The 17,592-nt window shown below is 41.1% G+C and overlaps 1 protein-coding gene across 1 annotated transcript; it reads right to left on the bottom strand.

Annotated features, from left to right (window-relative positions):
- Positions 1-7,460: 7,460 nt before the first annotated feature.
- Positions 7,461-14,923, bottom strand: LOC139392301 (interleukin enhancer-binding factor 2 homolog). The gene is made up of 15 exons (XM_071140195.1): positions 14,697-14,923; positions 14,137-14,196; positions 13,911-13,953; positions 13,530-13,634; positions 13,247-13,324; positions 13,029-13,131; positions 12,728-12,793; positions 12,359-12,475; positions 11,976-12,054; positions 11,585-11,672; positions 11,097-11,158; positions 9,012-9,126; positions 8,743-8,833; positions 8,462-8,641; positions 7,461-7,778 (listed from the first exon to the last, which is right to left on the bottom strand). Exons 1-14 carry the CDS (start codon positions 14,699-14,701, stop codon positions 8,490-8,492), a joined length of 1,164 nt encoding a protein of 387 aa, XP_070996296.1. The 5' UTR covers positions 14,702-14,923; the 3' UTR covers positions 7,461-7,778; positions 8,462-8,489.
- Between the last annotated feature and the right edge of the window lie 2,669 nt (positions 14,924-17,592).

The raw sequence follows: 17,592 nt of genomic DNA, 5'->3' as shown, positions 1-17,592 counted from the left end.
ATTTATGGTAATTTGATATGATATGACTGCAAGCTAATGATGTAGATTTGACATTATGTGAATCAACCAGCAGCTGCATTTCCTTTCAGAGTTTCATTTAATTAGGACTATTATTGACACAGCGCCATTGAGAAACTGTTCCCGCTAGAGTGAGATACAAGATGAGTCACCAGCACGGCCGGCCCGCTCATTAGGCAGGATTAGGCGAACACCTATTACGGCAGATTGACGAGGGCGGCATCTTCTGAGCTAAACTGACCAAGACACACCTCCAACAACAACACATAAAGCCTCACATAATTCTGCCCAAAAACAATTTCTCTCAACCAGTGGCATATGGGCTTTTTAGGTGAGCGCTGATGACGTCCTGTGATAAGCAGTGGCCGCTTTGTCAATGGCGCAAAATATTTAGCTTGTCCATTCCCAGCATGCCTCTCCAGGCATCGCTGCGGGACTCCCCCAAACATTCAGTCAGAAAGATCATTAACATAAATCAAGTAGCAGATATAGGATATGGTAGAAATAGTATGTGGCCTTTTCTATAGCCTACAGGCTAGAGATAAAATATATGACAATGTAATGAGACGGACACTTTTTACATCATGCAGGTTTCTCCGATCAAATAGCCTAACCTAAATGGCACTTAATCAATTAAAAAACGCGTTGTCATGTTAACAAACAACATATCCTAAAAAACAGGACAGGTCAAAGTAAAATGGACAATATGGAATGGACCATCACAACTGTTGTCCAGGTGTTTCACCCCATTGTCATGATCAGTGGTTTCAAGTTTGTATCCGTCAATTGCTGATCGTAGCGAAAAAGAAAATACTTCTGCATTTCCGGCTGTGTAAACACATTGCAAATAGGCTCACGATAACTCCTGATAAAGTTGGGTAGCTGATATTCAGAGCTTAAACAGACAAATTGTTTAGTCACATGAATCAGGACTAATAAAGTGAACGCAACGGCCTGTTTTACAAATGGTGGGCCTACCACATGGATGGGCATTCATAAAATTCCATTTGCGCTAACATGGTAGGCTACACTCCAGTAAGCATGGTGTCTTTTGGACCTCTTTTTTTTGTGTGTTTTACAAACGGTAGGCTTACCACATAGATGGGCATTCATAACATTATATTTCAACCAAAACTGTAGCCTACACCTCCGTAAGCACAGACCTGAAACCGCCACCTTTTTGGCGTCTTTTTTTGGTGCAGTTCCCGGACCGGCTTTGATTTCTACATCCATTGGTTTTTGGTCCACAACAAATCTGAACCAATCATAGATTCAGATTTGGTCCAGCTTAGATTTGGCCTAAACATAGATGTCTATAAATGACTTATTTTCAACTTTCAGACCCAAAAATGTGCCTGATTTCAACATCCGGAAAATACATACTTTCAAATCTCTGATAAATACATATTTTCAAGATGCTTTTTCAATGTCCGGTAAAATATGTATTTTAAACATTCAGAAATGACCTTTTCGCCTTTCATTCAGAACCTAAACTGAACCTAACGGCAACGTCTGGAAAATACATATTTTAGACATCTTTACAACATAATTTGCTTACTGATGTTAAACATATTTGTTAGTCTGATGTGATTGATGAGGAGCATCCAGATGATTCACTTGATGAATTTATGAAATTGCTTCTTCCAATTATTGATAAACATGCACCTGTTAAGAAACTGACTGTTAGAACTGTTAAGGCTCCACGGATTGATGAGGAATTGAACAACTGTATGATTGAAAGAGATGGGGCAAAAGGAGTGGCTAATAAGTCTGGCTGCACATCTGACTGGCTGACTTACTGCAAATTGAGAAATTATGTGACTAATCTCAACAAAAAGAAGAAGAAACTTTATTATGAAGCCAAGATCAATGATATAAAGAATGAGGGGGGAAAACTTTGGAGTACGTTAAATTAAATTATGGGCAGAAAGACAAATTCAACACCATCTTTCATCAAATCCGATGGCTTATTCATCACAACACACGAAAATATGATGTTGCCAATGATTTTAATGATTATTTCATTGTCAAAGTGGGCAAACTTAGGCAGGAACAACAAACATTGAGCAATTATATTCATGCATAAAAAAAACAAATAATGAAAGAAAAGCAGTGCAAGTTTGAATTTTGTAAAGTTTGTGTGGGAGAGGTGGGAAAATGATTGGAATCGATCTGGGGCTGTATTTAGACGGAAAGCTACTGAGGATGGTAGCTGAGCCTAGAGGAAAGCCTTTGTCCTCAGGCCTGGAGGGAAGCCAAAGTAATTCCGCTACCCAAGAGTGGTAAAGCGTCCTTTACTGGTTCTAACAGCAGACCCATACGCTTGCTGCTAGCTCTTAGAAAACTGTTGGAAAAAATTGTTTGACCAAATACAATGCTATTTCTCAGTAAAAAAATTAACAACAGACTTTCATCATGCTTATAGAGAAGGGCACTCAACATGTACTGCACTGACCCAAATTACTGATGATTGGTTGAAAGACATTGATAAGAAGATTGTGGGAGCTGTACTGTTAGATTTCAGTGCAGCCTTTAATATTGTTGACTATAACCTGTTTTTGAAAAAAACGTATGTGCTACGGCTTTTCAACCTCTGCCATATCGTGGATTCAGAGCTATCTATCTAATAGAACTCAGAGGGTTTTCTTTAATGGAAGCTTCTCTAATGTCAAATGTTACGTTCCCCAGTTTCTGTGTTGTTCTGGGTGTGTGTGTGTATTTCAGGAAATGGAATCCTGGATTCCTCAATCAGCTGATTGGTCGGCCCCATCACTGATTGGAGCTCTGACCTCGCCCTCTCGTCAGGGGAAACAGCTGGCTTATCAATTACCGACTCCTTCTGCAGCTTGAGAAGCCAGTGTTCCTGCCCCAGGGGGGAGAGCTTCTTTGTATGTTCTGTGTTGGTTGTTGGTCTGTATAAGACGTTGAAAGTATTTTGTAGCCGCTCCTGCAGAGGTATGTGTATGCCATAGGACTTAGTGTTTTTGGTTTATTGAAATTGTTCACTAGGTATTGGTGAATTATTCCGTTTCATTTGATTCCAGGGGGGGAGCGCACCTTGGGAATGTTTAGGCAAGAGGGCTGCGGGCATACATTACTTGTAGTATTTAATCTGTTTATGCACACTAGGTAAGACCTGGGCGGACCACCCCCTGTATTTTGGTTAGCGCGCCAGGTGGTGCTAAGATTAGGTAGGCAGGTAAGGTAGGAGAGGGGACTCTAACTTTTACTTTCTTTGCTTTGGTTCCATCCAGCCCCTTTTTCACACATTACAGTGTTAAGGAAATAAATTCCCTGTAAAACGTTCATTTTTTCTGCCTCTGCCGTCCTTCCCCGCACCTACGATCACATACTTTTTCACTCCACGGGGAGTCGAGTTGTAGCAGGGTGTTCCCTCCGCCAAGAGGCGTACGTAACATCAAACATGTAAAGTGGGGTGTACCACAGGGCAGCTCTCTAGGCCCTCTACTCTTTTCTATTTTTACCAATGACCTGCCACTGGCATTAAACAAAGTATTTGTGTCCATGTATACTGATGATTCAACTATATGCGCATCAGCAACGACAGCTAAGTGGTTGAAACCCTTAGAGTTGCAGACTGTTTTGGATTGGGTGGCCAGTAATAAAACTAAGATCATTATATGTGGTACAAATCATTCCTTTAATTCTAGACTTCAGCTGAATCTAGTAATGAATGGTATGGCTGTTGAACAAGTTGAGACTAAATTACTTGGCATTACCTTAGATTGTAAACTGTCATGGTCAAAACATATAGATTCAATGGTTGTAAAGATGGGGAGAGGTCTAGCCATAATAGATGCTCTGCTTTTTTTTACACCACACTCCAAAAAGCAAGTTCTGCAGGCTCTAGCTTTGTCATCTTGATTATTGTCCAGTTGTGTGGTCCAGTGCTGCAAGGAAAGACCTAGTTAAGCTGCAGCAGGCCCGGAACAGAGCGGCACATTTTGCTCTTAATTGTAATCAGAGGGCTGATAATATAAGTACTATGCATGCCAGTCTCTCTTTGCTAAGAGTTGAGGAGAGGCTGACTGCATAACTTATTTTTATAAGAAACAATGTGTTGAAAATCCCAAATAGTTTGCATTGTCAATTTACACACACACTTATCCCACCAGGGGTCTTTTCACAGTCTCCAAATCCAGAACAAATTCAAGAAAGCGCACAGTATTATATAGAGCCCTTATTGCATGGAACATCCTTCAATCTCATACTGCTCAAATAAACAGCAAACCTTGTTTCAAAAAACAGATAAAGCAACACCTTGCCTCTCCTCTATTTGACCTAGATAGTTTGTGTGTATGCATTGATATGTAGGCTGTGTGTACCTTTTTAAATAATGTATGTAGTTCTGTCCTTGAGCTGTTCTTGTCTATTGATATGTCATTCTGTATTATGTTTCAAGTCTTGTGTGGACCACAGGAAGTGTAGGTGCTGCTTTTGCAAGAGCTAATGGGGATCCTACTAAAATACCAAATACTAGGACTGCAATAGGTTTGGGAGGCATCTTTTGGTCGCGCCTAGGGCGGCAGAATGGAAAGGACCGGCCCTGGTCACCAGGACAGTGATTATAGAGAGGAGGTGTCAAATTTCACTCCTGTAGATTTTCTAACTTTTCATCCTCTGAATTAGTGTCTGATCTGGACCTGAGATATTAAAAGGTTGCACTGCGTATGCAACCAGGATTCTCTGAAGGAACAGATGAGATAGCGCTCACTCTATGGGAAATAATTATTGGAAAATGTATATAAGGCTTCATGGACTAAATGTCCAGGATTTCAGCCAATGACAAGTAAGACTTCATGGTGTCTCCAAATGCTCTACAAGAGTAGTTTGTGAACAATTCTTCACATTGCACTATTTTAATAAGAGTCTGAGTGAGGGTGTTGCATCTAGGCTACTCTCAGCTCACAATTGTGTCTCTTTACATTAATTTAACTTCCATCCTCTCAGACCAGGGGCACATGTATGAATTAATGGTTGGATCAGAATCGCCATTATAATCATTGGCCAGAATGGAGAATTAAGTAAAACCACAAGTCCAAATCCCTTTCTCCATCCATAGCTAATTTAGGAAAGCGACAATTTTAGCTAGCTGGCTAACTAGCCTCTGGAGGACAACACAACACGATGCAACACTTACATACTGTCCATGAGGTATGCTCTCAATGGGATTTAATAGGAGTGATGCCAAATCCAAACTGGCTTCCCCCACCTTTTTGTTGTTGTGCCAGAACCATTCACAGTTGAGCTCGCTGAGTTTAGCTCAACACTGATTGAATCATTTTTTATATTCCCTTGCCTTCAATGCAACGGGCGGCAACAATGTCATACTCGTTTGGACCAGACAGCATCAGAAAAAAGGCCTGCACGTAGAGAGGAACAGCTGTGTGACTCAGTGTGACTCAATGGGATCCGAGATTCCGAGCACCAGCTTTATTCGACTGAGTAAACTGCTTCTCACATCCCAGTTTACCTCCTGCAGGGGGAAAATAGGCCATTCTAGGCAATTACTTCAGAAAGGAGGGAAATGGAAAGTGAACACAAGATGTGGCATTTACAGGTGTGACTTAGTTGTTGGAATAAATTGGAAGGATGTCACGTTTGTTTGAAAAGGAGCTGATCTTTGTAATCCAACAAACTACAATATAGCTAAAGGACCTGGGCTTGGATACTTAATAAGGCCTATCCAGTTTATCAGATATGATTCAACTGTAGTGCTTTACCACCACACACTGTCGCTGTTGTATTCTAAAATAATGTTTCTCTTTATAATCAGCATTGGAAATGTATTTTTCCTTTGTACATTTCACATAGACAAGTCAGGGTTTAGTCCCAACCAGGGCCTGAACCCATGCTACTGTCAACCCAACACTTTAGCTGTAAAGCCAAGAGGTCCGAATATCTGGACGAGGTCACTGTTGGGTTAATAAGGTCTACTGGATCAAAAACAAGATCACTTGGCCATCTGGAACACAGACACTAATTCACTGCAGCTAATTGGCTAAATTCACTCAGTAAACACACCATTGGAGGGACTTGAACAGTCTGGTAAAAGCAACAGAAAACAGAGCCGGCACATAAAGTGCATGATGGCTTTCCAGATACTCTGTTATTCAATTAGTCTGTCTGCGTAAACCTTCAGAAGTGAAACAGATTGGTCAGGGAACAAACGCTCACTTCTCTGCTATAATCGCAGATGTGAGCATAGTTTTCGGGCACAAAATGGCTTCCGTGTGTCATCCAGGTGGAAGCTACATATTGGAGCTGGATGAGGTAACACAGAGACCAGTAATAAAGCATTATACATAAGAATGCAATCTAATATCATGAATATCCTGTTCCTGAATAAAGTCTTGAAGAATAGAATTAGGATATATGGTAAATGATAAGATCAAGGTACAGTGTGATTAGCTTGAATTGGAGGGGGATTTCAGCAAAAGTTGGTTGAGCTTGGCTGCCATATTCAATATCCTTTACTCTGATGCCATCTACAGGCATGCGGTGCTACTTGTGGCTGGTCCTCAGTTGTTCTAATGTTATGCAGTCTTCTTCAGTTAGATCATTAGACCCTACTATATTACTTTAAGTCCTAATTCAATTGTGGTAACTTCAAATTCAAAATGAGAAAGTAGAATTAGAATAGTTGGTCAACCATGGCTTTCCAGTGCGGTGAATGGATAGTGTAAAACAATGAATTTGAAAAATGTATCTGCATTTAGTTTTAGAGGAAGTATTCCATACATTTGTCAAATTAACTGCCAATATGCCAACATTTCATTCAAACAATGCAGTCAATCCACAGCCATTCATTGGCTGAAATCAGTTGACGATAGGGACTATTTATTTAGAAAATGTGTATAAAACCTGTATAAACTGTATTTATAACTATATGACAGCATTTTATGTTGACTATAATACCATTACAATTTATGATACATCCCATGCCTTACTTTTATGTTCCTGCATAAGTAGAAGCAGGTAACACCACACCATTGCCCCTACTGCCATTCATTCCAATTTGACTGGTTTTGGACTTCTTCCTGACCAAGATGGATGTCATTTTCACCCTATTATGGACTTTGAGGGTTTAGTGACATATCCCCTCTAGTCATTTCACAGAATCTCTATGAGACCATTTGAAAGATCCAGGCATTTTCCAGAAGTATCTTAGTATCTTAAATCTGAACTGCAAAACAGCATTTAATTTGAACTGTGCTTCAATAAAATATCAAATAAAACATTAACAAGTTTGTCAAATTTGGGGTACAGACTGGTTCTGTGGAGGTAATTACACATTCTATGACCAGATCTAAAAATGAAGCACAAGCATGGGGCATATGTATTCCACCCATCCATCCAGCCACACATTTGAAAATAGGGATATGCATTTCTAAATGTATACATTTACATAAAGAGGCAGATTAAAATAAAGAAGTTGTTTAATTTAGTCATCATTGCTGTTACAAAGTAAAAACCACACAAACACACGGAATACAATTTGATAGTGACACCCGCCACTTTTGAGAAGATCATGAATTGAATTTTTGTTGAGGGCGTTGAGGGACCAGTAACAGTCTATATGCAAGTCTGTCCGTCCAGTTGGCGCACTTTGGTCCAGGTCAATGCAGTCAATTCATGATTAGTGGACATGAACTTCAATGAAGGACAAATGGGCGAGTGAAGGGTTTCCAAAAGGGTCAGGGGTAAACGATTGTTTAAAAGACGTGGCACAGGATCCTCTGGATGGCAACAAGAGAAAAATAAAATGTTGTTAAGTCTAAGAGCACATTGTATGGGTAAAAGGGTGAATTGGATCCCACCACTAACACCATTTGGCCTTCTGTCACTCGCAACGCTGATGGCGCTGCCTGTCTCCCATTAACCCTTGACCTTTTTGTCTTACTAGAGAGGATATCTGGCACAACCATCACTCTGCCCACAGGGTTAGAATTGAATTTGAACTTGGGGTGGTTCTCAAAGACAAAATAGTATCCTTCACAAACCCTCTCCTATTATAATCTGTGTAAAGCGGAGTTGATTTTGCTGAATTTTTGCCAATAACACTGATATAGTAGATGGTGCTATGCACTATGGCACCATGCAGTACTATTACTGGCTAGTCTCTCTTGCTGGTGAGTTGATGTGTGGCAGCACTGCTAGTTGGCTACATAGTTTACTTTGTTATGACTTGGAATTACAATGACTTCTTTCCATAAACAAAAAGTTATGTTGATTTTGTTAACTCAATGAGATTTTCAACTAGCATCTATGCAAAGTAGGCTAATTTATAGAACGTTACGATTCTAGCTAACTATGGTTTAAGTTAGCTAAAGCCCTAACAAAGCTACTGTAGGAGCTGTAACAAGCTAGGCAGCTAGCTAGCCTGGTAATGAGCCTGTTTTTTTTGACTGGCTACTGGTACCTGGCAGCTCACCACCTTCCGGGTCTTCTCATTCCTGTGTCTCCATGCTTTCATCCTCAACATCTCCTCCTTCCTCCAGCGCCTCATCCTCCTCTTCCTTCCTCTCTGGCGGCTTCTCGTAGGCCTTCTCGGAGGGTGTGACGATCACGCCGTCCCAGGTGGACATTTCCGAAGCCAGGTCTGGGAGAGTAAGGTAGATTTGTTTAATGTTTACTTTGAGAAATTGGTGTGTGTGTGTGTGCGTGTGTGTGTGAGCACACGCGAGAGAATGAGAGACTCACAGCTGGCATCACCCTCCAGGCCCAGGATTTTCCTGTACCCTCCATGAGAGAGCACCCTCACCAATGTCTGAGCAGTGAAACACACCATGTCCTACAAAACAAACATACACACACTTTCAATTCACATACCTCAATGTGATTCATCTGACAATAATCCTAACCAAACACATATGATCACGGAAATGAATTTAGTGTTTTAGTGCTGGCGCAAACCCTGTCACTGGTTCCCCACCCCTGCACCATGAAGGCACCTAAAGCGAAATGATTACCTGCTGCTCGAGGGTCATGACGGTGTGCACCCGGAAGTTTCCACTCTCACAGGGGTCAGTGATGCCTACTGAGCCTGGCAGGAAAAGTCCAGCGGCTAACATCTGTAGGCAGCGCCTGAAATGAGCAACAAACAAAAATGAAGAATCAAGAATGGCCTTTTTCCCTTTATTCAGATTACAACATCTCACTTTCAGAAGGATGGGACGAAAAACAAACAAAATAACTATATAGTATGTATAAACTGGAAGTAGAAGCCTAAGTGTTGTTGTCCATTAGTTTACTCCAAGGGAAGGGCGTGGTACGTTTAAGGGAAAATATACACAGTGCATTCAGAAAGTATTCAGACTATTACATTTTGTTACGTTACAGTAAATTATTAAATAGTTTTCCCCCTCATCAATCTACACACCATAGCCCATAATGACAAAGCAAAAACAGGTTATATATTTTTTTGTAAATGTATATAAAATAAAAAACGGAAACATTACATTTTACATAAGTATTCAGACCCATTACTCAGTACTTTGTTGAAGTAACTTTGGCAGCGATTACAGCTTTGAGTCTTCTTGGGTATGACGCTACAAGCTTGGCACACCTGTATTTCTCCCATTATTCTCTGCAGATCTTCTCAAACTCTAAGGTTGGATGGGGAGCGTTCCTGCACAGCTATTTTCAGGTCTCTCCAGAGATGGTCGATCAGGTTCAAGTGCGGGCTTTGGCTGGGCCACTCCTGCATTGTTTTGGCTGTGTGCTTAGGGTCGTTGTCCTGTTGGAAGGTGAACCTTAGCCCCCATCTGAGGCCCTGAGCGCTCTGGAGCAGGTTTTCATGAAGGATCCCTCTGTACTTTGCTCCGCTCATCTTTCCCTCAATCCTGACTTGTCTCCCAGTCCCTGCCGCTGAAAAACATCAATACAGTATGATGCTGCCACCACCGTAGGGATGGTGCCAGGACTCCTCCAGACATGACACTTAGCATTCAGGCCAAAGAGTTCAATTTTGGTTTCATCAGACAAGAGAATCTTGTTTCTCGTGGTCTGTCCTTTAGGCGCCATTTGGCAAACTCCAAGCGGGCGGTCATGTGCCTTTTACTGAGGAGTGGCTTCCGTCTGGCCACTCAACCATAAAAGCCTGATTGGTGGAGTGCTGCAGAGATGGTTGTTTTTCTGGAAGGTTTACCCATCTCTACAGAGGAACGCTGGAGCTCTGTCAGAGTGACCATCGGATTCTTAGTCACCTCCCTGACCAAGGCCCTTCTCCCCCGATTGCTCAGTTTGGCCAGGAAGCCAGCTCTAAGAAGAGTCTTGATGGTTCCCAACTTCTTCCATTTAAGAATGATGGAGGCTACTGTGTTCTTGGGGACTTCATTGCTGCAGACATTTTTTGGTACCCATCCCCAGATCTATGCCTCAACACAATGGACAACTCCTTTGACCTTGTGGTTTGGTTTTAGCTCTGACATGCACGGTCAACTGTGGGACCTTATATAGACAGGTGTGTGCCTTTCCAAATCATGTCCAATCAATTGAATTTACCACAGGTGGACTCCAATCAAGTTGTAGAAACATCTAAAGGATGATCAATGGAAACAGGATGCACCTGAGCTCAATTTCGAGTGCCATAGCAAAGGGTCTGCATGCTTATGTAAATAAGGGTTTTCTGTTTTCTATTTTTTTTTTATTATTATTTTTTTTATTACAAATTAGCAAAAATAATTCAACAACCTGTTTTTGCTTCATCATTATATGGTATTGTGTGTAGATTGGAAACATTTATTAATTTAATCCATTTTAGAATAAGTCGGTAACGTAACAAAATGTGGAAAAGGGTCTGAATACTTTCCGATTGCAAAAATAGGCACCGCCAGCAACGTTTCATAAATTGAGACACTGTCAACAAAGACACCTCCAGTTGAAAAACAACTTGGTGCATACACTTAAGGAAATATCGGTGTCTAATACAAAATGATAGTGGAATGTGGTACGAAATACATGTATAACAGAAAAACGTACTATATCTAATAGTAAGTCATAAGAAAACAACCTCAGATACATCGAGCACTGACTGAGGGAATGGGGAGGCTCACCTGTAAGCCACATTGAGTGACAAGGGCTGTCTGGAGGGGTTATTCATGACTGCAGAATGACCCTGAGAAGACACACATGAAATGCTTTTCATTTCTTAAACATCCTTTAGATTTGAAGTGATGCGATACAAGCTTTCAGTTTGGGTCAATACGATAGCAACGACAGAAAATCAGACAAAACATATTAGCCAGGGGACTTGCTCTGTGTGTGGTAATCCACAACAAATGAATAGCTAAATCATCCATTATCATGCCTCTCCAAGTGCCAACGTTCACCAGTATCACATGCTATTGATTCACCAGTAGTTGTGTTAATGGTAGGCGTAGCGTCTTTACCAGTATATCCAGTATAACTGAACATTAGCATAACTACGGTGAATGCAGTGGGCTTACTAGTATCACATGTTAAGTGCCGAGTCGTGATAATGGTAGGTGTAGTGACCAAACCAGTACATCCAGTGCAACTATGGTCAGTGCAATGGACTCACCAGTAGATCCAGGATCCAGGGGGTGAGAGGCTCGAACCCGGGGAAACGCACCCTCAGATCCTTCAGCAGGCGAATCAGCACTTTCACCCTAAATAACAGCAGCAAACAGGACATGAGTAAGACTCTTAAGTTAAAGGATCAAGTTAGTCGGCGCCAACTTGATCCTTGAAGGGAGACAGTATTTTTCAAGACAAAGGCCATGATAACTGAAACATTTAGATTAAAAAGCCTCCCTCTATTCCTCCTTGACGTGAAAAAAAAAAAAAAGAAGCCTGAGGTGTAAGGACCTACTACAAAAACTTGGAACACATTCTGAGGAGATATCGGTTTGGGAGGGTAAACCAGGTGAGTGGTAAAATTCTAAAAGGTTAAGGGTAAAACGGTGACTTACGTAGATTGGGAGGCGTTCTCCTCAAACCAGCGGGCATGGCGGATGGCGGCCAGAGCACTCTGCAGCACCTTGATGTCCACTGGGGAGAAAGAGACCATATCAAGATCAACACCAATGTGACCACTTACAGCAGTGTTTCCCAAACTCAGTCCTGGGACCATCTACTTTAAGACACACACACACACACTCTTCCTCCAGTCTACAATGAATGCTTATGTATGGCATGCATGGTATGCATGCAAGCTGTTTGCCAATCCCAGTGAATCTATGTGAGTGTTTTGACTTATTTCTGTAGCTCTATGAGTGTACTTATGTTGCAGCTCATGTTTACATTCTATCACATTGTACTGCGTGTTTGTGTGTGGGTTTCTGTCTGCACGTACAGTGCAGTTCGGGGTCCAGCTTGCGCAGGTTGGGGGGAACGGTGGTGATGAGGATTTTCACTGTGGCATCGGCAGAGCTGATCTCAAAGCCTGTCTCATTGGTCAGCATGGAGAGAACTAGGACACAGAGCGGCAGTCACTTGGCAACATTAGATCATAACCACTGAAGATCGAGAATACCCCATTACCCAGTGTGCCTGCATTATCCTTCTACTTTTGTATGAATTCATCACTAAACAACATGGCATGACAAACTAATAAAGCTAAATATGAGTAAAATGTATGCCATTGAAAGCTAAATCTAACTTCTGTGACTGATGTTTCACTGTGGCTACATGAAAACAAACGTAACTGTGTAATATAGGTCACCTTCAGCAGGGTCTTGTGTGCGAAGGGTCTCCACCACTTTGTTGCCGAGAGCTGCGACGGCCTCCACTGCAAGAGAGAGAACTTACATTATGGGGGTTCAGCACAACCAATAGATGCAATTTCAAAAATGGCTGCTCTGGGAAATACAGTCCAGAATGAGGACTAATTCATATTATAACCCAGCAAAGATGCAAAATGCTGTGCAGCAATCAACATCTGAGACACTATGCTGACATTTGAAGACCAGTTAATGAATGTACAACTGGGCTTTGCTTTGTTGGGTCACACACACACAACTCACATGTGGGCAAGATCTTGAGGATGACCACCAAGTCAGCGACGTTGTGTCCCGTTGTCATGGTGCCTTTCTTGTATGAGCCTACCTGACGTACCTCTTCAATTTGCTGGAATGAGAGGAGAAAGCAATTCCCATTGTTATTGTACATGGCTAAATATGTTATCCAATACAGATGCATATCCATTTTGGCACGCTAATCTCTACCAAGCTCTGGAACTCACCACTTCAAAGTTGCCGGGGGCGACGATGAGGTTGTCGATGACGTTGTTGATCTTGGTGACCAGGGACAAGATAGAGGACTGAAAGTCAGAGCAGAGAGTTTGCATGGAGTCAACTGAAAGACTTCTATGGTGGCATAGTGTAGGAGTGTTTTTTAACACATAGCTGAAAGGAATATGTCGCTCTGTGCATACAACAGTTTGACTGAAATGATCCAGCGAGCATGGTTTGACCGAGGGAAGTGTGTTGAATGTTTAAGAGAGAGAGAATGTATGTGTTCTTTACCTGCTCTGCGGGTGTAGGACTGAGGTCCTGGTTCCTCTTCAGTAGACACTCACTAAAGGCAGTCTCATCCGCTGCTGGCTTTACTCTGGGGAAGGCCATCTCACACTGGGGGAACCAGAGAGACAACTTAGCACTGTCCACTCGACATCCCTATCTGCGCTACTGTATTACTTTGACAAGATCCCTGTTGTTTCGACTAGAGCATTACTAGATCATTGTGTGTGTGTGTGTATGTGAGCTGATATCCATTGATTATAATCTGTCTTTATGGTCATACTCTTTGTTTATTTCAATTCATGTGAGCTACATTCTGCACCGCTTCAACGTAACCCTTGGTGCATGAGTATGGGAAGGATGCTTGGCATAGTGGCAAATACTCACCACATAGAAGTCAAAGGGAATGTGGGGGACAAATGGCCGATACCTGAAACAACGGACAAGGAAACATCAATGCATCTTATATTGTGCCAGACATTCTTCTATGAATTTCAGTTGGCAAAGTGACCTCATGAATCTTGAATCTCATAGGCCTAAATCATACAATGGACAGGTTAAATTTACAGTTGTGGGCATTATTATGTTAGCAACTGGCTAACTGGCTACTCACCCTTGCACCAGTCCTCCACGTGAGCCGAACCGGCCACCACGGCCCCTGCCCCTATCGCCTCTGAAATTGATTACATTATTAATATAGTTAGTTGAGTGATGGCAATTACCACATTAACTAAATTGTGTTAGAAGCAGCAGCAGCTAGCCAGATGACTAGCTAGCTGCTACTATAGCATAGCATGAATAGCTACTGACTGTTTGTTCATTCATTCGTCCATTGATTTTACTTAGACAAAACAAAGCACGTTTAGCTAGGTAGCTAATGAAGGGCGCTAGCTAGCAAATCATACACTAGTTATCAAGATAGTTGATGGATATCTCTGTAGATAGCTATTGTAGCTACCCATCTAGTTAGTCATCAGATAAGCTATGATACAGGCCACCAGGCTAACAAAGTGGGCTAGCTGGGCTAACGTTAGCACGCTACACGTAAACTAGCAAATAATGCAACCACCTCTAAACCACCCCTTTAAATTCCATATGTCTATAACTCTTTTATAATTGGATACTGTATAGATATAGTCCAACATTACGGTCTTATCAAATGCATGAAATTACCTCATTGCGTACGACGTTTTGATGTTTTAATGTAGATATTCACAGAGAAATCACCAGCATCCAACGCCGGTCAGCTAGACTACTAGATGGAGTACAGCTATGGACGGAAGTCAGGGCCCAAAATGGAACTAACTACCTGTTGCTAACTGCAAAAACACAACGCCGGCGTGCAGACCGCCATCAGAAAAACTGAATAAATAGCTAGGATCTTGCTATATCAACAGTAGCAGAGTGGCGCAGCGGAAGCGTGCTGGGCCCATAACCCAGAGGTCGATGGATCGAAACCATCCTCTGCTAAATATTTTCCTGAAATCTAACAAATATAGTTACTTGTTACATTTTAACTTTCTTTCGATTAATGTTCAAATACATACAGTACCAGTCAGAAGTTTGGAATCGCCTACTCATTCAAGGGTTTTTCTTTATTTGTACTATTGTACTATTATTGAATAATAGTGAAGACATCAACACTATGAAATAACACATGGAATCACGTAGTAACCATAAAAATGTTAAACAAATCAAAATATTTTTTAGATTCTTCAAAGTAAAATTCACATCTGAGCTATCTTTTATTCAGGTGAATGGTAACAGTTGAATAAAATGAGAAAAAATAAGAGACCCACACACTGCTCTTGATGGTATCTGCTCTTTAATAAGCTTTACAAATAGGCCACACGGCCTTCCTCAGAGCTTCGAAAATCTCTGAAGAAGTCCCTGAGGCCGACATGTAAAGCTTATTAAAGAGCAGTGATACAATCAAGAGCAGTGTGCGGGTTTCTTCTTTTTTCACAGATTCTTCAAAGTAGCCACCCTTTGCTTTGATGACAGCTTTGCACACTCTTGGCATTCTCTCAACCAGCTTCACCTGGAATGCTTTTCCAACATATGCTGAGCATTCATCCCAAACCATCTCAATTAGGTTGAGGTCGGGTGATTGTGGATGCCAGGTCATCTCATGCAGCACTCCATCACTCTCCTTCTTGGTCAAATAGCCCTTACTCAGCCTGGAGGTGTGTTGGGTTATTGTCCTGTTGAAAAATAAATTATAGTCCCACTAAGCGCAAACCAGATGGGATGGCGTATCGCTGCAGAATGCTCTGGTAGCCATGCTGATTAAGTGTGTCTTGAAGTATAAATAAATCACAGACATTGTCACCAGCAAAGCACCCCCGCGCCATCACACCTCCTCCTCCATGCTTCACGGTGGGATCCGCACATGCAGAGTTCATCCATTCACCTACTCTGCAACTCACAAAGACACAGAGGTTGGAACCAAAAATCTCAAATTTGGACTCATCAGAACAAATGACAGATTTCCACCGGTCTAATTTCCTTTTCTTGTGTTTCTTGGCCCAAGCAAGTCTCTCCATCTCATCCGTGTTCTTTAGTAGTTGTTTCTTTGCAGAAATTCGATCCATGAAGGACTGATTCACGCAGTCTTCTCTGAACAGTTCATGTTGAGATGTGTCTGTTATTTATGGTAACTCTAATGAACATATCCTCTGCAGCAGAGGTAACTCTGGTTCTTCTTTTCCTGTGGCGGTCCTTATGAAAGCCAATTTCATAATGCGCTTGATGGTTTTTGCGACAGCACTTGAAGAGTGGTTGGCTACTTTGAATAATCTCAAATATAACAAATATTTTAATTTGTTTAACACACTTTTTGGGTTACTACATGATTCCAAATGTGTTATTTCATTGTTTTGATGTCTTCACTATTATTCTACAATGTAGAAAATAGTACAAATAAAGAAAAACTTTAGAATGAGTTGGTGTGTCCAAACTTTTGACTGGTACTGTAGATACAAAAACCACTTCAACAAAAAGTATGACAGATGGATTTGACACCTTAAAATCTAAATGCCAATAGTGATTTAGCATTTGCATTCTTTGTCATTGAAGTGATATTTGTCAACTAGGTTAGTCAAATATGAAGCACTTTGCCTACTAAGTACAACTACCCAATAACCCAACTTAATTGCAAATGTATAAAATTCTTCTCGTTTTGATGACCATTGACCCTTGGATGGGAGACCAGATGCTGCTAGAAGTGTGTTGTTGGAGGGCAAGTAGGAGACACTCTTCCTACCTCAATGCCCCCCTATATCAAGCTCAGACTCCCCTGCGTATTTGGACAGAAAATCTGGATTTGAGATCGAATGTTTTATATGAGGCTGTCTGCCACCTTTTTTGAGGGTATTTTCATACATATCTGTTTTACTGTTTAGAAATGGAAGCACTTTATGTATCTTGTACCCCCATTTGAAGGTATCAAAAGTGTTTGGACAAATTCAACTTATATTGTATTACATTTATGTCAAAAGTTTAGTATTTTGTCCTATATTCCTAGCACACAATGACTACCTCAAGCTTGTGACTACAAACTGGTTGGATGCAGTTAGTTTTGGTTATGTTTCGGATTAAGGCGTGCTCAACTGAAATTAATAGTCAATGATGTGTCATTTTGGAGCTATTTTATTAAGAATATAAAATGTTTCTGAACACTTCTACATTAATGCAGATGCTACAATGATTATGGATAATCATTAATACATTTTGAATAATGATGAGTGAGAAAGTTACAGATGCACAAAGATCATGCCCTCAAAACATGCTAACCTCTCAACATTAACATTAACGGGGAGGTTAGCATTTGGGGGGGTATGATATTTACGCCTCTTTAAATTTCTCACTCATTATATTCACAATTAATTTGTGATTATCTGTGATCATGGTAGCATCCACATCAATATAGAAGTTCAGCAACATATTCTATTCATATTTACAATTAAAGTGACCCAAAATGGCAAAATATATTATTTACCATTAATTTATATTGGGCACAACATAATGTGAAACAAAACCAAAACAATCTGTAAATGCATCCAACAAA

This window comes from Oncorhynchus clarkii, chromosome 32 (assembly GCF_045791955.1).
Source record: "Oncorhynchus clarkii lewisi isolate Uvic-CL-2024 chromosome 32, UVic_Ocla_1.0, whole genome shotgun sequence".
In the NCBI taxonomy this organism is placed as follows: domain Eukaryota; kingdom Metazoa; phylum Chordata; class Actinopteri; order Salmoniformes; family Salmonidae; genus Oncorhynchus; species Oncorhynchus clarkii.
The sequence above is the reverse complement of the archived record's forward strand: the minus strand, read 5'-3'. Positions and strand labels throughout refer to the sequence as shown.

Coding starts and splice junctions, on each gene's coding strand:
- LOC139392301 (XM_071140195.1), bottom strand. Junction 13,325..13,529: donor GTCCTACACCCGCAGAGCAG/GTAAAGAACACA, acceptor TCTGACTTTCAG/TCCTCTATCTTGTCCCTGGT. Junction 12,476..12,727: donor CACACAAGACCCTGCTGAAG/GTGACCTATATT, acceptor TCTGTGTCCTAG/TTCTCTCCATGCTGACCAAT.